This window comes from Phyllopteryx taeniolatus, chromosome 20 (genome assembly GCF_024500385.1).
Source record: "Phyllopteryx taeniolatus isolate TA_2022b chromosome 20, UOR_Ptae_1.2, whole genome shotgun sequence".
Lineage (NCBI taxonomy): Eukaryota > Metazoa > Chordata > Actinopteri > Syngnathiformes > Syngnathidae > Phyllopteryx > Phyllopteryx taeniolatus.
The window spans coordinates 6,090,808-6,111,563 of NC_084521.1; the positions used below are offsets into that span (position 1 = coordinate 6,090,808).

At 38.9% G+C, this 20,756-nt stretch overlaps 2 protein-coding genes and 1 long non-coding RNA gene across 9 annotated transcripts; 2 read left to right on the forward strand and 1 right to left on the reverse strand.

Annotated features, from left to right (window-relative positions):
• Window positions 1-1,045: 1,045 nt before the first annotated feature.
• LOC133469908 (gastrula zinc finger protein XlCGF52.1-like) lies at window positions 1,046-6,277 on the forward strand. Of its 7 annotated transcripts, none has more exons than XM_061757535.1 (3): window positions 1,046-1,187; window positions 4,111-4,326; window positions 4,612-6,277. In XM_061757535.1, exons 2-3 carry the CDS (start codon window positions 4,290-4,292, stop codon window positions 5,844-5,846), a joined length of 1,272 nt encoding a protein of 423 aa, XP_061613519.1. In that variant the 5' UTR covers window positions 1,046-1,187; window positions 4,111-4,289; the 3' UTR covers window positions 5,847-6,277. The 7 variants fall into 7 exon arrangements, with proteins under 7 accessions (XP_061613519.1, XP_061613520.1, XP_061613516.1 ...); XM_061757536.1 differs by having other exon boundaries at window positions 1,103-1,187; window positions 4,114-4,326; XM_061757532.1 differs by lacking the exon at window positions 1,046-1,187 and adding an exon at window positions 2,343-3,214.
• LOC133469912 (uncharacterized) lies at window positions 4,333-13,303 on the reverse strand. Its single transcript, XR_009785812.1, has 5 exons — window positions 13,164-13,303; window positions 12,271-12,376; window positions 9,734-9,892; window positions 4,849-4,959; window positions 4,333-4,710 (listed from the first exon to the last, which is right to left on the reverse strand). It is a non-coding gene; the product is annotated as an uncharacterized LOC133469912 (long non-coding RNA).
• A 430-nt stretch (window positions 13,304-13,733) lies between these two features.
• On the forward strand, window positions 13,734-19,330 carry insig1 (insulin induced gene 1). Its single transcript, XM_061757538.1, has 5 exons — window positions 13,734-14,067; window positions 14,942-15,066; window positions 15,183-15,349; window positions 15,713-15,812; window positions 16,916-19,330. Exons 1-5 carry the CDS (start codon window positions 13,734-13,736, stop codon window positions 16,943-16,945), a joined length of 756 nt encoding a protein of 251 aa, XP_061613522.1. The 3' UTR covers window positions 16,946-19,330.
• Window positions 19,331-20,756: the final 1,426 nt, after the last annotated feature.

Genomic DNA, 20,756 nt, shown 5'->3' on the forward strand with positions numbered 1-20,756 from the left:
TGGTACATAAGCGACATATTGTTACATTCATTTCAAAACCAATCATTTGTACCACTGTAACGCTGTCGTGCTGGAGCTCCTATGGTTGTGCAGTTGTACCTAATGAAGCGTTTAGTGAGTGTCCATGCTGTGCTCAACACGTCGCATAAGTGTCGGCAGGTAATACACACTCGAGCAGTCAGTGATTGCACACATGCACTCTGGCCTGACCTTTCTGGCATTTTATTGTCAACAACCACATGCTGGAATCTTTCTTGGTAACAATCTACTTTATAACGTGCGCACACGCACACGCACCCACGCACGCACGCACGCACACACTTACAGAAAGTATAAATATCAGTGAAAATGATATATAATGCTTCAATGGAAGTCGTATCTGAGGAACACTTTTAAGCTTCCTCTATTTGATTCCATGCTCCATGTGACATGTAAAGCTATTTGGACGTTATTTTCTATAGATGAGTTAAAATAAATAAATAAATAAATAGCTTCAACACAACAAAATCCTCATGGAAGAGTGTTATTTTATAAATACATAATTTTATTTCATTTATTTCATTTGCAGAATTAAACATATATTTTGGGCATTTCCTTATTTATTTATGCATGATAATTTTTATATTTTTATTAGCATCTACCTTTATGTATTTATTATTTGTTTAACAAAACGGAATGTCTGTGCTTCTAATAAATATATATTGATACATTTTATTTATTAAATGTATTTTTTTATTAAAATATTAAAAGGTATTTAATATTATTATATGTATACATTTTGATCTTAAATCTTCATGAGTGTCATTGTTTCTCTTTTTAGATTTATTTCTTTAATATGATTGCATTATTCGATTTTTGTAATAATTTTATGTAGTTTTTTTCTTAGTCTATTTTCATTATTTTTTTAGTTGTCAGTTTCTAAGTAGTGTTTACTATCCATGAGCTGTACTAATTTAATTATATTTTATGAATTGTCCTTGCATGTGTTTATTTTTTATTTTTATTTATTCATTTTATTTACTGTAATGTGAGTGTGCCATCTGCTGGTGGCTTGTATGAAGAGGGTCACTATTGCTGCAAAGACTCGGGACATCTCTAAATAAAGGGACTGAAGTGCAACAGCGACTGTGTCGTCCTTAACCACCACATCAAATATGGCGGACGTGTTGACGTCCCACGGCAACGAGGTAATCCCACTCAAGGCGGCGTGAAACATATCTATGCTAACAAATTCACAATCGAAGTTTTTTAATGGCATAGTTTCCAGTTTCAATCTACACGTTGCCTATCGTTTGAGTGTTTTATCAATTCAGTGCATAACCAGCATCAAACTTTGTTCATGTTTGACCAACTATCGGTGAGCTAATTAGTTAGAAGTTAGCACTTGACCTGCATGCGGCTGTAGTTCCATGGTGACGGATGACGTTAGCCGTCGTAGTTGTTGTCAGTTTCTCCGAGTAGGATGTCCCCGTTCTCTTGTTCCCGATTTTATCACCCCAAAAAAAAAACATAATCTATGAATCCAAATGAAATTATTTCAGGTTCTCCCTGCTCCATGATACTTTCTTCATAAGGCGCCCCCTGCACTCCGAGTCATAGTTTTGCTGGTTGCCATGTTTGAAGCGTCCTCCTCTAAAACAAAGAGAATAATCACTCTTCTTTCAAAAACAAATCTCGCTCTTTTGAAAATTGCTCGTATATTGGCATTGTTGTAATATTAATTGGGCATTATTATTAGTAGTAGTATTATTATAACACCCCCACGTTAAAGAAGAAGAGTAAGCCATTACAATAATGTAATTGATTAAAATTACGCGGATTCTTAAATTAACACATTCAGTGCCACTGACTGCTTTAGAAGTCAAATATTCATGTTATGCTGGCACTGAATGAGTTAAATGAATGAATGAATGAATTCAATCAATTACGTAATCTCATTACATGCGCCGCAATTAGTTACTCGCAACACTGGTTACAGGTGTCAGAAAAGCGGGCGAGAGGAGCAAATCAAAGAAAAGTATAATGAAAAATGCATAAAAGAAGAATTTCGAGAAAACAGGAAAAAATATAAACCACAAGACATGTATGTATGTATGTATGTATGTATTTGTTTGTTTATTTCTATATTTATTCATGTATTTTATAACAACAGGATTTAAGACAAAATGATAACATAATTTGAAAATGTGAGCTTTTTTTTATTTATCCTTTTAAATTTTGTTTTTATTTTTTAACCGAACGGTTGAGATTGTAAACCAAAGCAGTAACCACTTTTCATCAATAGGTGGCGGTAATGGGGTACACATTTTGCAAACCGCCGTTAAACACGAAGATGTCGAAGAAGAAAAGGCGGAAGTGAGCGGGGCAGCCAACCCGAGGAACAGCCGTTGTTGTTGTTGTTGTCGTCGTCGTTGAAATGTCAATAACATTTTCTCAGTGTTGAAAGTTTGGTAAGGAAGCAGCTAATTGCGGACGTCGACGAAGTCTTCGGACTGTTTGGAAGAACGATAGCGTGGTACGAGTCGCAAATATGTTGAGAAAGAGACGGGAGACAGCGACAACTGGAAGCTGTTTGCTACACAACTTGTGTTACATGTCCACGATTTGTTCGCTTACCTCGACTTAATATTATAGATAACATATATTAAACCATTGAAAAATTCGAAAATGGAAAACATTTTCACCTTAATAAGACATTAATAATAGGATAGGTTTACAAGAAGGCTTTTGTTTTTCTACCAAAGAGTCAAGGTTTCTGTCACAATAATCCTAATGATTAAATAGATTTCTGGACCAAGTAAATTTGGCCCGATTTGCGACAGAAAAAGTGGCATCAAATCCTTAATCCTGATTCAGTTCTTACAAACTGGGGCTCTTTTTACTCATAATGTTTCAATCCTGTGCCCAATGTGTGCGTGTGACTGGAGTGAATGAGTAATTCGTGCAATTTTAAAGCATCTTTTGAGTGCCTTGAGAAGCGCTATATGAGTGTAATACATGATCAATATAATATTTGTATTTGTGTCAATGTTGTCAGTGACACTTAAAGCTTGAAATGCTCTATTACCAACGTACACATTCTTTATAATGAAACGTTGTTGCATATCAAGTGCTGTTACTTAGGCTACATAAGTCCTTAATTACATGCAGTTCTTTCGATGTTGTCCTGCGTTCCTTTGTGACCTCCTGGATGAATTGTCGCTGTGCACTTGAGGTAATTTTTGTAGGCTGGCCAGTCCTGGGAATCTTTTCTCCATTTGTGGATAATGTCTCTCTCTCACTCTGGTTTGCTGGAGTCCAAAAGTTTGAGAAATGGCTTTGTGTGTGACTGATAGATGTCAATTACATTAGTTCTCATCTGTTTCTGTCTGGCATTTTGTTTCAGCTTTTTGGGCTCTTTTGACTGACTTCATTTTGTCAGACAGGTTCTATTTAAGGGATTTTTTTTTATTATACAGGTCTGGAGGTAATCATGGTTGGTTGTGGTCAGTAAAAATGAAAGAAATAGGATTAGCCACAGTTAATTCATGATTTAACAAGTGGGGCAATAGCTTTTTGGCAAAGGGCCAGGTAGCGTTGAATATTTTCACCATTTAAAAAAATGCATTGATCATGCGATATTTCTGTCTTGGGGGACTGGATTCCAAATCAAATAAATGGTGGAACAGAATCTATATGTGTGTGGTGTTCTATGTCAAGATTATCGGAGCACAACACTCAATATGACCAAAACTGTTAATGCCCAAAAGATAATTTCTATCTTCATGTGTTGGGTCTGGAACAGATAATCTTTTAAAATGTGAAAAATCCCTATGTGTGTACCAGGCCTTAGTCAGTCTGCATGTGGAGTGACGTGGCGTGAGTTGTAGCCGATAGCAGCTCTCATACGAATGTGCATTCTGTTACCGCTCGTGGTAATAATGCTTGTTGTGTGCCGATCCGATATTGATATCTGATTTTGGTCTGATATCAGCAATAAACGACTATCGGATTCTATTGGACTGCATCTAAAATCTCCGATATAAGCACACAGCGTACTCATTGGTAGCACAAGCCCATAAGTATAAACTACATACGTGCATATTTATTTTTATTTTTGTTTACATCCAGCAGCTGATTGATTGTCAGGAAGTGGAGGAGGTTTAAGCCTTCAACTGACTGGTGTCTCTATGAAGAATGAAGATGAACCACCTGAGTGGGCACAGCTTCATCATCACAGGCCAAGTGAAGACCACTGAGCAGGACCACCACCAGAGGACCTCTCAGCTCCACTGTCAGACAGCGACGACATGGAAGAACCTTTGAGGAGCAATAAAGACTGTGAAGGTGATAAACAGTTGAAATGCTCTGAAAAGACAACAACAAAGCTTCACATAAGTGTAAAAAAAAAAAATGAAAATGTTACCTGTTCAGTTTGTAGACCTAGTTTTGCGAAACATCATACTAGACACGAGTCCAGAAACCGGATTTAAAAAACTAATGATTGCTGACAATGTGGTAAAAGATTCTTTTTGAACACCACCTTGACGAGTCTGACTTTGTTCCATGTCATACCATATGATATTTGACCCATGTGATCTATACTGTGTTTGTGTTGCTTGTGTCTTGCAGACGTCCAGCAGGGAAAACGTCTCCTTCAGGTGCAGTGGGAGAGGTCCAGGTTGGACCCGGACGGTCCACAGCCCCCCCATGTTAAAGACGAAGAGGACGCTACAAAGCCACACCACATTGAAAGGGAAGAGGAGGATCCAGAACACCCCCACATGAAAGAGGAAGCGGAGGAGTTTGATGTCAGCAAGTTCCCACTGACTGGCGTCTCAACGAAAAGGGAAGATGACAAATACAAACCGCACGAGTGGTCACAGCTTCATCATCGGAGTCCAAGTGGAGACCACTGTGGAGGACCACCACCAGGTGACCTCTTAGCTCCACTGTCAGACAGCGACGATGTGGAAGAACCTTTGAGGAGTGATCAAGACAACAAAGAGTTTAAATGCTCTGAAAAGGAGACCATTTGTAACAAGAAAGCTTCTCAAACACAAAGGAGACGTCACTCATGTAAAGAACATTCCAGCTGCTCCATTTGTGGTAAAATGTTTGCTCGAAAGTCAAACATGATAGCACACATGAAAATACATGCAAAAGAAAAACACTTTAGTTGCTCCGTTTGCAGTAAAACTTTCATCGGAAAGTCAGACGTGGATAGACACATGAGCGCACACACAGAAGAAAAACCCTTCCATTGCTCTGTTTGCAGTAAAGCATTCACTCTAAAACACAACATGATAAAACATATGAGAACACACACAGGAGAAAAACCTTATGTTTGCTCTTTGTGTCATAAAATATTCGCTAGAAAGGCGCATCTAGAATCACATATGAGGACACACACAGGGGAGAAACCCTTTCATTGCTCTCTTTGCGGTGAAGCATTTCCCGTAAAACACAACATGGTAAAACACATGCGAATACACACAGGAGAAAAACCCTTCCGTTGCTCTATTTGCGGTAATGCCTTCACTTTGAAACACAACATGGTAGAACACATGAGAACACACACAGGAGAAAAACCTTATATTTGCTCATTGTGTAATAAAACTTTCTCTAGAAAGGCACATCTGGAATCACACACGAGGACGCACACAGGAGAAAAACCCTTTCGTTGCTCTGTTTGTGGTAAAGCATTCACTGTAAAAGACAGCATGGTAAAACACATGAGGACACACACGGGAGAAAAACCTTTTGTTTGCTCGGTTTGTTGGAAAACATTCTCTCAAAAGACCTACGTGAAAGCACACATGAGAACACACACACGAGGAAAAACCTTAAGTTTGCTCGGTGTGTAATAAAACAGTCTCTGGAAAGAACTATACGAATCCACACGAGAATATGCACAGGACAAAACCCATTTAGTTGCTCAGTGTGCAGCAAAACCTTTTTTTCGGCAAAACTTGGGCGCACATATGGCAAAACACACAGAAGTATAATCTTTTGGTTGCTCAATGTGTACTAACACCTTCTACCGAAGGTCACATCAGGAATTACACGTGATAACACACACAGGATAAAAACACCCTCGAGTTTAGTTTGTGGTGGAAGCTATGCTCAACAAACAAGTTTGGCTAAATGTTTTGCGGTGGTTCCCTACATTAATTCATCATCTGAAGCAGACCGCGTATTTTTTTTGTTGAATTTGTATTCTCCTGAAAGAGCTTTAAATGCTTTACTTTGTACGGAGCCTGGGGGGAAAAAATTAAAGGTTGAGGGAAAAAAAGAATTACTTCTGCAAGATTCATTCATGCTATTGTTCTTCGTGTTATTGTTCTTCTGGGTAAACACCTATTTGCAATAGTGGATTCTACTGGAATCCGCACTTTGGGCCTCATGCACAAACAGTGTGGACGGGAAGATTGATTGATTGCTGGAGTCCCATAAACCTTTTTTTTTCCCCCTCCCCCCCCCCTCAGCAACACCTCTCTTTGGCAACATGATGTTAAACATTAAACCAGACGAGGCCCACATAGAGGTGACAATAGGTGATCACGATAATGGGGTTTATTATTCACAGTGTTGCCACAGTGACCTTGAAAAAGTCATCTGATTATTAATTACTCATTTAAAATGTAACAGTAAATTTACTGCAGTTACTTTATTAGTTAGCAGTCAGCTAACAACTGCATAAGGCACATTAACCAGGATACATACATGTTATCAGACTCAAAGGTGGACAAAATAACACAATGTCAGCCCTCCTAACCATTATTTCAATTTAGTAATTCATGATTTATTTTTTTCAAATCACCATTCATGATACAATATAGGCATTATTGGGTGTTAACAGCCTGGCAAAACATACAAGTATGATAGAATGAGAGATTTTTCGTCTTCTTCTGTGTGATTGGTGGAGAAAATAACCTGAGCGGTCAGTTGGTGATGAGCAAGGATGCCGATTGGCTGTTAGGGAGGTGTTCCGTCCCAGTGTTTTGTGTGTATGCGCTCGAATAGACTAGAGCTTTTGTGTACACAAGCCACATAGATACACATGGGTTATTGATGTCATATAACCTGCGCTCTCATTCAGTGCAGTTTATGCAAGTTTCAACTTTTGATGTGCAGTTTTTACTCTATTATCCACAGCAATAGCATTTTTTTTTCACAACTCTAAGGAAAAAACATTTTAAATAAATAGGCAATGTACTGGTAAACTAAAGAAAAGGTATATAATTTTCTGTTATTTATTTAAAAGTTAACATACTTTCTTTGTTTTACTATTGATATTGTATTCATTTTCTTTTATTTACTTGCACATCAAAAAATACTAAAGTAGATGGGTACTTTACTATTTGTTTAAACAAATTGTATTTTTTTACATAATTATCAGATTTATTTTTACTGTAAATTGTAAATTCCTTTTAATATTGATATTTTTTCATTTTCCTATTTTTTTTTTAAATATGTACTACAATATTTTTGTAATATGTTTTCATTTTCCTTTATTTTATAGGGAAATGCTGAAGTTTGTTTCAAATATAATTTCATTTACTTTTTATTTATTTTATTTTTTAGTTTATTTTATTTTGTAGTTTATTTTAATAGTTAAAAATATATATATATGGATTTCTTGACTACTTCTAATTTTTATTTCATTAGCATTGTATCTGTGCATGCATGCGTGCGTTTTGTATATTTTGTCTTATGCTGCACATTCTATTTCATGCTCTGAAAGCTGTCAATGGAAGTCATAAAGGGTACCAACACAAGGCATCAGACGCTCTGAGAAGTGAGCAGCTTGACATTTCTCACCGAAATCTTGACGAGAACATTTTGGAAGTTTCCAGTGTGCGCGATAAGATAAACAGCTGCTGCCTACGTTAAACTTCACACAATAAGAATGCTACCGTCTGTGTTAGGCTGGTCACTTCCACAATATAATTGAATAATATATATTAATTGTTGCTGTCATCTGTCTATCTAGCTTTACCTTTTTATTTGTTTATTTTAAATAGCAAGTTAATTAGAGAGCTAACTAGATAGTTCGTGAGATAATTGGATGCTTTAGCAATTTGTTTTGTAGGCTAACAGCTAACAAACATGAACAGTAAATAAAAATAAGGCAACAATGTGATAAAATATGACTTTTTTTTGTCATTAGTCAATTCTTTTTTGGTTGACAAAAACCCACTAGCGAGCCAGCTAGCTTAGTGCTCATGGAACCAAAACAGGATGGATCATCTTGACACCTGAGCTAACTAAGATGTTTACACAGTAGTAATCCACTATGTTTTGATAGGGATTAGAATGTTTTCCTTCTAAATTGTCTCGCAGCATTGCGATTGAGGAAAAAAAAATGACTTTGATAGATCAATTTCGCAAAGCTTCTCCGGCGGGCCTCCCTGCGTTCGCGACCTCTCAATCCCCTGCTAATCTTCGCCAAGCTCGATGCGCTGCTCATTTCAAGCGTGGCAGCTTCCTGCCTTATCTTCTTTTTCTTGTTTGCCCTTTGTTAGGAGCCATGTGCAAAATGTGTTGTATTTTCATGCTAATTACTCGGCGGCATTAGCCAACTTAGTCGTCGGTGTCCCCGCCTTAGCCGCCAATGCGCATCTTACTGTCAGTGACGGCACCAGGGACGAATTAAATAGCATTTTGTCTTGATTTTTTTTTCTGTTTCCCTAGCTATAGAAGCCTCTTCGGGTCTTTTTTTTTTTTTTTTTTTTTTTTTACTGTAACATCAGAGTAAAATACTGTTCAGATAATTTGATTCCTGTCATTAAAAATGTAACTCTTTCCAACTAAATTTTGACACCAAATATAAAATAGGACAGGCTGCTATATGTGATCAATTTGGCAAATAGTAAACAATTCTTTTTAAAAAAAGAGACTTTAAGCTGTTTATAGCCACTCATATAGCCAGGCAGACAATATAAAAGCACAGTAATGTATTCTTTATCCTCTGCAAAGAACGGCTAATAATAGTGCTGTACTGATGAGCTGAAGGAGTTGCTGACACATCTCAATGAATATTATATCCAACTGTCAGTCTTGTACTGCCCCCAGGTAGCCAGGGTGGGCACAGCAGAAAGAGCAGCAAAATGGCCATACAATTTATGCAGTGTAACAAAAACTGTTTAATTATTTTTAATTCTATTTAATCATGTCACTACGTTATATGTTTTTTATTAAGTATAATGTAATTGAGTGCTATTTTTCCTCATTAAAATACACATTACAACAATTATTTTTTTTCTTTATTTTATTTCTTTTTAAAACAAAGCTAAAGCAGTACAGAAAACGGATGCATGATGTAGATACGTTTTGTTTTTCCTGTATTTCTTTTTTTTTTTTAATATATCTTTTAACAGTAAAAATGCTTTTGTGGAAAGTCCTTAAGACCTTTTGTATTTTTTGTTTTATGTTTGCATTTATTTTTAATAGAAACGTGTTTAAACATATTTTAAATCCCAATTTACCAAGACATACTGCTACATGTGGATAATCATGTCTTAGGCACGAGGTGAAGCAGCATGTGGTTCATTATCCTTGTATTATTCTTGCGCTCCTTTATTATAAGTTAATAGTAAAATAGGAACGTCGCGCAATAGTTTGTTTGGTTTTAAGATCATTACAGTACATTGACATACTTTACACGCATGCTCAGGCACCCATAAGCAATCATCCTCTGCACTACCAAGAATGAGAGCGAGAGAAACATATTTACTGGGGGAACACTTACCCTTTCTGTGCTGAGGCAAAAAAAATAACATTAAGTTTGGCTTTCTGCTATGGTGTAGCAGCCATCATGCGAAGATTTTCTTTTGGTATGCACCACATTTTTTCCACCTTAGTGAAGTGCAGAGGCTCCAGTGAATTATCAGAGTGAGCACACGGACAGCTGAAATGAGAAAAAAAAAAAGACTGATAGGGAAGACTTGCAGGAAACATGGATGGAGGACAGAGTGATTGAGAAGAGCCCGGGAGTGAGGCCAAGTCATTTTTTTTCATAAAACCTCAAAATAAAAGATGAAAATAATTCAGTCAAAATATATGCTTTGTGTATTCGAGCCACACAACTCTACAAATCGAAGCCAGAGTGGTGAACTTTGCTCTGATTTTCATGCTTGACTTACGCAGCACAAAACTGTGACATTTATATTTCAGCTCTTGCAACCATTTCTAAAAAAAAAAACCATTCTGTTTGGATTGGAACAAATCTAAAGCGCTCGAATGAAATGACACTCTGGGCTTGTCTGTATGCAGCGCAAAGATCCAAAATCCTATTTGGAGAGCGCACCACACGGAATAAAACAGCGGATTTATCTTCGAAATGGAGTGATGACACGGTTTACAACTCCAACTACAAAAGTCAGCAGAATGAAACAAGTTCCCTCACTTGTGCAGGCACGGTTCTTTGAGACCAGACGTGGCGTTGTATCGTCGAATGCTAATGCGCGTTAGGCTAAATATAGTCACGCTTACAGAAACATTTTGACTTCAGAATGGGAATAATCTTAACTCTTAGTTGGTCTTTATTCTGCCTCTAACAACAAATGTTAGTATGAACTATTGCAAAGAAGAACAGTAGTTTGGCAGCTGCCCATATGTTAGCAGGTGAATAATGAAGCGCAAATATGCGGAGGATTACGGCAATTCCTTTATCAACACAGGTTTTTTTTGCATGTAAAATTGGAGGTGGCTGTCTCTAGCTCTAAAACCGCAGACATTGTGTAAATTGTAAATATTTGACCAGCATTGCATTCAATTGGGTATCATCTTTATGTCAGATAATTTTGTGCATTCTGAAACAGCTAAATACAGTATTGTTTCTTTCGCAACCATACAAGTCTGATTTCTCAGAAAAATATTAAGACAACATTAGTAAAGTGATTATAAAATGAGTGAAATTTACAGTGGTTTCACTGTAAAATACAAGGGATTATACCTCCACTATTTCCTAATATTTACAGAGCCAGCGGGTTTGATCCAAAGTGTCTTAACATTAAAGAGAGTTCCTGTATTTTATTTTGGACTTCAGTATATAACTGGAGAAAAAGAAAACATTAAAGAAGAATAAAATATATGTCAATGCTTCACAGGAAAAAGTGTTTGAACCAGTGGGAGGCACTGCATATGCAAGATCAGAATCGTGCCATCCCTGCTTCAATTTGTGCAAGGAAAAAAACTATTACATATTAGTTACTAGCTTGAAAAACATATAACACTAACAATCTGGTTACTGTGTGGTGGAAGCAATTCAATTTAATAAACAAAAAGGACAATTTGAAAATGTACTTGAGTGATCAAAGTTTTGCACTAAAACATTAATCCAGAAAATCCAGAATCTTTTGTCAGTTGTTGAAATTCCTGTTTGCATTTGAATAAACAGATGCCTCAAACTGTATATTCAAGTAGGTAAATTGAGGTTATGATGATCCCTGCCAATGTCCCGAGGCAAAGGGCTTCCAAGTATCAAACACGACTTTATTGATGTGCTGTTCCGCCATGTACGCACTGTTTGGTCGAGATAAATGGGGGGGTCTCGTTATCATATAGGAGCAAGCCATGTTCTTGCAAAAACATGTTTCCATGTTGCCACTGAAAAAGGACACGGCCCCTGGCTTGAACCCATTTGTTACGTACGTTCATATCATCATGCTGATGTGCAGCCTGACACGCACGCCACGCCTTCCCCTGTGAACTCGAGTTCAACAACACGAGAAGCTTGACACCATGTCGTACCACTGACCTCCTTCACAAAAGGTTGCTAGACTCTAAAAGGTACGCGTGTGTATGTGTGAGTAGGACATACAGTAGTTGTTGGTAGAGGAATTGGACTGTTTTTTACACTGGTATGTGCACCTTTTGTCTATTTGTACTGTGACATTAAATTTGACCAAATCTGTGGAAAAATTGAAGAAAATCTTATGGCTGTTTCGCAATTTTAACAACAGACAATGTTAATAAAAGTGAAGGGGAAAAAAATCCTAGTTTGGCACCTTTTCCCAGATCTGCAACAAAGTAGTTATTGTACAATTTTTCTTCTTCCCAAAAATTTACTAATAGGGGTAGGAGAGTCGTCCATTATTGCCGATTGTCTGTTCTACTGAAGAACTTTTTTTGTGGCCATATGCACCCATGTTGTTGTACAGTACAAAATTATTGTTTTGTAATTTTTTTATGGTCTAAAACGCCCAGTACAGTACAAAGTTATGGATAATAAATATAAGAAAACTTGAAAATGTTTGAAAAGTTTTACATTTTATCTAAACTTACCACGGTGGTGTGCTTGATGGTGTATTCATAGGAGAGTTAAGGTGGGTCGCTTTCATTGGAATTGGTGTGCTTCCTAGTTCCAAATCAGTTGCCATAGACGAACGGCCTGACAAAAAAAAAAAAAAAAACTATTATTGTACCAAAAATAGCATGTTCCAGACTTGTGACTTGTAACTTAAAAGTTAACACCCCCGCCATGCCACTCTCTCTCTCTCTGTGCAGAGCTCTATGCGACAATAGATAGAACTCCTGCCATCATGGCCACCACGTCAATGCATGGACTGAAAATGTCCCACATTCAACATGGCCACCACATTGGCATAGGAGGGACGTCCATTGGTTGGATCTACTCATATTGTATATCTCTGAGCCGGAAATACTACTGTACATCCCAGTCTCTGCCTATATTCCGCTACAGCGCTAGTAAACAACAGCGAACAAATTCTGGAACTAACAGACTTTGTCAACGCCAGTTTAAGTGACAGCTGGAAACAATTTTTGGACAGATGTACTGTCAAGATGGACCGTTACTTCCGATATCCGTTAAATCAAAAATCTCCAGAGTTTGTGGCAAAGTCATTGAGTTGGTAACACTGGTGGTCTCTCAGTTGAGATGTATCAATTCAACAAAACGTCCTTGACACCAATTCCTATATATACAGGGCTAGGGCGCCATCTTAGGGGCCTTTCAGAAAGATCACAAAACCATGACGAGAAGAGTTTTTCCACCAAATAGCTGAGGAAAAAAATTGCCAATAGGTGAATGGTGAACCGCGAATATGCAGGGGATTACTGTATATCCAATATTTTGTAGTATTCTGACATTTTCTCATTGAATTTGGACTACTAGTTGATTATTTGTCTATCACTTCAACAATATTGACATCACTTACTGCTTTGACACCAACTTTTAGCATCTTAAGGCGTTAGAGGAAGAGCACAAAAACACGCAAGAAGGGGTGAGGCTTCATTGTACTGTAGCGAATTTTCTTTACTTTCATACAACATATATTTATTCAAACATTGATTTTCAAGAACGTTTTCGCCTGTTTGCTTTTCTGTCCACTGTGGACTTCCGCTTCTCCCCCGCCTCCTTCCGTTGTTGTGGCGCATAGGGAGGTGGGGTGAAGTGACGTCATATCACACGCCGTCCTCTGATTGGCCGCCGCGTCTCACCCGACCCAGCTGTCTGTGGTTGACGGAGAAAGAAGCTCTCGCTCCGGTTTTTTTTTTTTTTTTTTGCTTTTGTTTTTGTTTCGGACTGCGACGTGTATTTAGTTCTCTTTTCGTCTCTCCTGCTAGCGTGCTGACAATAATGTGAAGAAACTACTAAAAACCGCAGAGGTTAAATCGACTGGCGAGTGGGAGACTGAAGTGAGACATTAAGGTAAAAGCTCTCAACTTGTCACGACTTTGTTGTGTTTTATTGTGTTTGTAACCTTTCCCTCCCCCTTCAGTGCCAAATGTCCAGCCTGGAGGAGCACTATTGGAGCTTCTCCCACTTGGAACGCGAACACTCGCCGTTGTGGTCTGCGACCAACTGGTTGGCGTCCAAAGGCGAGGAAATGATGTCCATCATCACGTCGGTGCTGAGCAGCGCCTGCGGCTCGCTGCACCGCCACCGAACGTTCAACTTGATCCGCCGCGGCCTGGTGCTGTTCGCCGTGGGGGTGATCCTCGCCCTGGTGCTCAACTTGCTGCAAATCCAACGCAACGTCACGCTCTTCCCCGAGGAGGTGATGAGCACCTTGTTCTCGCCCGCCTGGTGGATCCCGCCGTGCTGCGGCACCGGGGCAGGTGAGTTCGACGGAAAAGAAACCAGACGTTCTAACCAACGCTTTTAAGTGTTTTACTGCAAAGCGGATGGGAGTCCGCCGTTAATCAACGGTGCTTGACTTTTACGACAACATTCGACGCGAGAAAATTGCGTGCGTAAGGGAAGGATGCGTGAATGATTCTTTCGTTGGCAACGTTTTTGTGGGATATTATTATTATAGAACTCTTTTTATGGTGGGCTTCCATCAGCTTTGTTCGGCGAACACGTAAAGAGTTAAAAAAAAAAAAAAAAAAAAAAAAAAAAGTGCGGCGTGGTGCTTTTCATATCCTCGTACTCCATTGGCTGCCGCGAGCAGGATACGAGGCGAGCCGCGCGCTCATTGGTCGAAGTCATAACGGGTGACTGGAGGGGGCGGGGCTCTGGAGGCAATAGCTTTGTTTGAGAACAGAGCAGAAGTGGGACGAGAAAAACAAAACATTTTCTTTTAATGCGTTCAAGTTGAATGAGTTACGTTGTTTCTTCTAACTTTTGAGTTGCTGTTTGAGTTAGTAATTAAAAATCCATTGTCACTTTTAAGACAGATCCTTCTTCATAAATAAACATTTAATAGTTCAGTACTTTAACATGTGACAGATGAGACAACCTTGGTAAGATATTTGTAACAAGAAAGCACATACTTGGGGCCAAAAGTTTTCATCACATGATTTACTAACTTCAATTTCTGAATGGTCATGGTGACCAAAGACAGTTATTATCTATGAACTTCTCTTCCAGTGCGTAACGTGCAGGCTCAGCAAACAACACTTCCATGATTAGATTTGTTTGCTTATCTTATGAAATGTCGTTGAAATGTTTGTTTGTTGGTTTGTTTCTCCCCCAAACCCGCACCCGCAGCGGTGGTGGGCCTGCTGTACCCGTGCCTGGACAGCCATCTTGGCGAGCCGCACAAGTTCAAGCGGGAGTGGGCGAGCGTCATGAGGTGCATCGCCGTCTTCGTGGGCATCAACCACGCCAGCGTTGTATCCTTCCACGAGTAGCTTCCGAGCCGCATGAATGTCCTGTAGTAACCGTAAGGGTGTGTAGGTTGGACAAATATGTGAAGGTCGATTTGTCCCTAACTCGGCGCTCAAAACAGAAACTGGACATCGACAACAGTGTGCAGCTGTCGCTCACGCTGGCCGCGCTGTCGCTGGGCCTCTGGTGGACCTTCGACCGCTCACGTAGTGGCTTCGGCTTGGGCGTCACCACGGCCTTCCTCGCCACCGTCTTTACACAGCTGCTGGTCTACAACGGCGTCTACCAGTACGTGAACACACCAGGAAGCACATAGTGACATTATTCTATTGAAAGTCATCATTTGTAGGAGGAGAGAATACAGTACAAAGAGCACATTACTGCTTGGAAGTAAGCAGGGACATCACATCCCAAGTGTGTTTGTGAGAAGAGAACATAATAGCGATTGTAACCACAGAACAACGCAATATGAAAAGTGATCAATCATGAGAAGATAAAGCATAACTAGGAAGCGCATAGCAACGTTACATCTGAAGTTATCATTCATTCAGAAGCAAATGTGTTCATATTGTTTTCTCATCTCAGAATTGTCATTTGCATCAATGGCGGCAGTGTTGTTGTTTTAAACCAGTTTGTAATTGTGTGATTCAGGTATACATCTCCCGACTTCTTGTACGTGCGCTCCTGGCTGCCGTGTATTTTCTTCTCCGGCGGCGTCACCGTGGGAAACATCGGACGCCAGCTGGCCATGGTACATCCGGGGGCATTTCTTTCTCTCTTTTTTTTTATGTTTGGGGCTGTGCTACAAGTGGTTGCTAACGGTAATCGCCACAGCCCGAAAAGTCAGCTTGCTTACAACCCTAACCCTAGTTTGACAAGAATAGTTAATACAGTTGGAACTTTACCAAAAGCTGCCATAATTTGGCAATAATGAAATTCCACAAGGAGGAAAAGTCGTCATATGAATTTGCAAATTGAACAATTTTACTGGAATGTAACTAAGAATATATTGTCATTCACACTTTAAAATGAGAACTGTATTCTCAATTTAGTAGCGGTTTCATTTTATTTTTTTACACAAACATTATTTATACTACCTGCATTTATATTCTCGCAACATTCAGGCTATATTTTCTCCTTTTGAGGGTTTTAATTATTGCAGTCGTCATCCAAACCAGTTGTCAATCAGGAGTGCCAGAAGATTGTTTTTCTACTCTCATGATTGCATGTCATTGAAAGCCGTAAACATGAAAAGGAAATAAAAGCACTCTATGACTTTGTAACATTATGACAACATTTTGGATAAACCGTCACAGCGTTATGTGGAAAAAGCTATTATTATATTTGAGAGCAGCTCCAGTTACCGGAGACAAATTACTTGTTTTTGACATACTTGGCAAATAATGATTCTGATCCAAATCTGAAGTTATGTCTTAATCCTGTTGTTGCTGAAATGAGAGCTCAATTTTTTTCATCTTCTATAAAGGGGGGGAACTTTTGGGAACAAAACTTATTGAATAATAATAATATTGAAACTTAGTTTCCGTGATATGATAATATGATGTAATATGTTTTACAACTTCCGTGTCAGAAAATGGTTGTTTTGCGGGGAGAAAGTCCTAGTTTTAGGAGGGTGTGAGGTTCTTCGTTTTTGTTTAAAAATTAAATTAAAATGTTAACTTTTTCCTGTAAAAGTCAGACATTAAAAAGTATTATTGCAATTGCTAGTTTGTTCATTGGAAACCTTTTATGTCGTGATTCACAAATCTCTGACCTCCCTCTATTACAACGTTATTCTTGTTGTGTAAGAGGTTTCTTCATGCGTTGTACATATTTTGACATTTCCTCCCACAGGCTGGTGTGGAGAAGCCACACAGCGACTGAAAGCAACGTCACAAAAGTGTGGTTTGAGAAAAATAGCCTTTGGACCTATGTGCCATGTGACCTCATGGAGGCCCCGCCCACCACAGCTTCAAAAACCGACAGGACAGCGTTTGCCTCTTTTTGAATTTTTTTTCGAAGCTGGTTTGACTTTGATTTGACAGTCTTTAAAAGGGAACCTTTCTGGATTTTTCTGGCATGCAAGGAATTCAGACCAATATTGTTTCTGGGGAGTTGCCCAACTTTTTGCCTGCATTTTCTTCTTTAACGTGATTGTACCACACGTCACGGAAGAATGAAGAGCGACAGGAAATGTATGCAGGAGTGCCAATTCGGCTAGTTGCAAACTAGCATCACGTCTGCAAAGTATACATTTATTTCCTTGTGTGCGTAAAGCTATTTAAGCATCATTAAGAGACACAAAGACTGCTGCGAGTATTTTTGTGTCCACCAAGTTCCTCCAGTGTGGGGCTGCGACACGATTGCTTTGTCTACGAACTGCCAGGAAAATAGTCTTAAGTGTTATATATATATAAAAAACTAATAATCTACCCCCAAATTTCATGATTTGGTCCGATTTAAGAATAATGCCACCAATAATTAGCAGTGCTGGACGAATCATCAGCCAGTGTCGTTCTCAAACAAATCCAAGTTTTAGAGGAATAGATCCCAGAAATTGCCCTGCGATTGGCTGGTGACCGGGTCAGGATGGACCCTGCCTCTCACCCGTAGTCAGCTGAGATAGGCTCCATCATACTCACGACTCTAGTGAGGCTAAGCGGTGTAGGAAATGGATGGATGGGCCCCAGAAATTATCCAGTCCCACAGAAATAGAAGTCCGAGCAAAGTCACAAAACTCAACCCAGAAATTAGCAGGTTGCAGAGATCATATATTAGCAACCCAGAAGAAAGTCAGTGTCTGGGAAGGTAATTGAAGTCATGAATTAGCTGTTGTGAGTGGAACGGAACCCAGAAATTAGCCGGCATAAAAGGGAAATGGAAGTCAGATGTTGGCTGATGTAGGGGAATCTGGGTATTTAGGCAGTCACAGGAACAAGTCGCTTGCCAGTGCAACAAAACAGAACCCAGGTAGTAACCTGTCTCAGACACACGACATTAGCAAAATATCTAGGAAATACAACTCAGAAAAAAAAGAGTGGGAATGTAGAAGTCAAATATTAGCCATTGGTGGAGAAACAGAACCCAGGAATTAGACAGTATCGGGGATGTACACATAATGTCTGATGTGGGAGAAACAGAACAACAGATAGCCAATATCACAAGACTGAAAGTCAAAGTTTCTGGTGTAGGTAAAATACAACCCAGGAACTAGTTTACGCCTTAGTTAAAAAACAAACAAAAAACATCCAGTATCAGGGGGGAATTGTAGTTGGATATTAGCTGATGTTTCAGAGAAATAATCCAGGAATGAATCAGTAGCACAGCAATGACAGTCAAAAAGTCGCCGGTATGGGGAATAGCTCGTATTAGACAGTTACAGATACCAAGTAAAGGCCAGTAATTTGGGAACAAAAATTAGCTGGTGGAGAAAAAAATAGAACCCAAGTCCCAGAGACCAGAAGCTAGCCTGCATCGCAGGAGTAGACCCCAGATATGAACTGGCATCAGAAGGGAAAATGTCTGCAATGAGACAGTATTACAGTAATGGAAGTCAAACATTAACTGTAACTGGTATTATGTTGTCAAAGCCCCAGAACTGAACCAGTATCCTGAATGGAAGTCAGAAATTGCATAATGCAGAAGAAAGAAAAACCCAAAAATGAGTTTGTATCAGAGGGCAAGACTCCAGGAACTAGCCAATACCCAAAGAATTGATTCCTCAGTGACGGATGCTTTTTAATCTGTCAAGTGTATTTTTGGGAAGGGGCCAAAGTCTATCTTTGCAATCTGTGATTGCCCGTGTATTGTAATACTGTATTAATGTATTCTAGATAATAGATGGTGCTTTTGTCACTATCAAGCATTGTGGGGTTATGGACTTACTGTACATAAATGACACTATGGCTTGCAAACAGACACACATTCAGGTGTTATTACTGTCAGTATGTTAACTTGGTGAGAGGTGAAGTGCAATCAGTACACACACACACACAGGCCAATTATGGATTCATATTTACGATTTCTGACAAATGCAGTGAGCAATATAACATGTCAGAAGTCAGGCTGCTCAATTGATCCTGTGTCAAAGTTGATTCAGCCACATTGCGGAAGGAATGAGAACTCGTTTATTTTTCTATAAAATGAAACATTGAGGTGGAGGAAGAACATTTTTTGGTTTGGAGGTGATGAAGCACCTCGTTCATGCTTTTTTGTGTGTGTGTTTCAGCCTTTTATATGCTATCTAAAATAAAATACATGTGGAAATGACTGGTGTGTTTATTATGGGATTTAAGAAAAGGAATAGGGGTGATGGTCAATACAGCTGCACGTCAGGGTCCTCTTTTGAGCTGAAAGTAAATTCAAAAAGATATTAGAAAATAGTCAAGTGCTACGGGTTTAAATTTAAGCAATAATAATAATAATAATAATCACCAGTAGTGATGTCCTGTTACCACTAGGTGTCAGCATGGATCCTCCACCTGAACGCTTCCTATCACCATCTATGGTAGCCCCCTAGTGGAGAAACGAGGAAGGGCATAATCCATTTCAAACAGACATTACATTATACCGAAGTACAGTTTCCATATTTATACACACTATAATCGTTATAATAAATATGGAGTCATGTAAAATATTAAATATTGACTCATGTAAAAAAAATATATGTATATACATTACATGGACACATTTTTTTAGTCGTGAAAACCATTTTATTGTTGAGTCATAGTTGAAAACGATTCGTAAAAGTATGTGACGTCACGCTACCCTATTATAAATACTAAAGACTGCGTGATGCTGGGGAGAAATTGTCAGTCATGTTACGAAACTTTATTTTTAACGGTATGACGTCACTCAGTGGTTGTATCTCACCTGTTGCGTTCACTTGAGTTAACGTACACGAAGACTTTGATTTTTGATTGTTAATTTTGATTTTTCTTTCTTGTATTAACATTCTTATTTTTGAAGGAGGAGGAAATTACGTCAGTTTACCACTTTTTAATGTGCAATCGATGCACTTGGTCAAATCACCCCAGATTGTATTTATTTACCACTTAGTTACCCATTACCTTATTTGCTTTCTTACCCATTGACGTACCCACGCGCTTACCGTATTTACTTACCTATTTACATATGTATTATTTATTCACTTACTTTCCTACTTATTTATTGTATCTTTGCATGTAATTTGTTTACTTGATCGCTTACTTACCAGGAAACTTTTTTTTGTTTTAACTGTTTGGTGACCAACACTCGATAGCGACAAATGTGTGATTCGAGGTGGGAGGAAAGTATAATAATAATAATAATAAATGTAGATGGCATTTTTCAGAGGGCTCAAAGTTGCTTTACACAGTATAAAACAACAATAAGTGTCACATTTCTTCCTGCTGAGTCACGTATTTTTTTTAATGACCCTTATACGCATCCGCGCTAAATGCATCTGGGCAAACGTGAACACGCACGTGTGGGGTCAAAACAACTCAGGTGCACTCAAGGTGAAAGGGGGCAAAACGTGGGTCAACCTGGTGGGCTCTACCCACCCCGCCCCCCCCCCGCCCGCCCTTAGGCACTTATACATACATTAGAACTTTTAGATTGATTTTTTTTGCGATGGAGGAATTGCATAAAACAGCATGCACTGTTTTTATGTAGTCCAAAAAGGGAAAGGACTAAAGTTCACTTTTTTTAATTA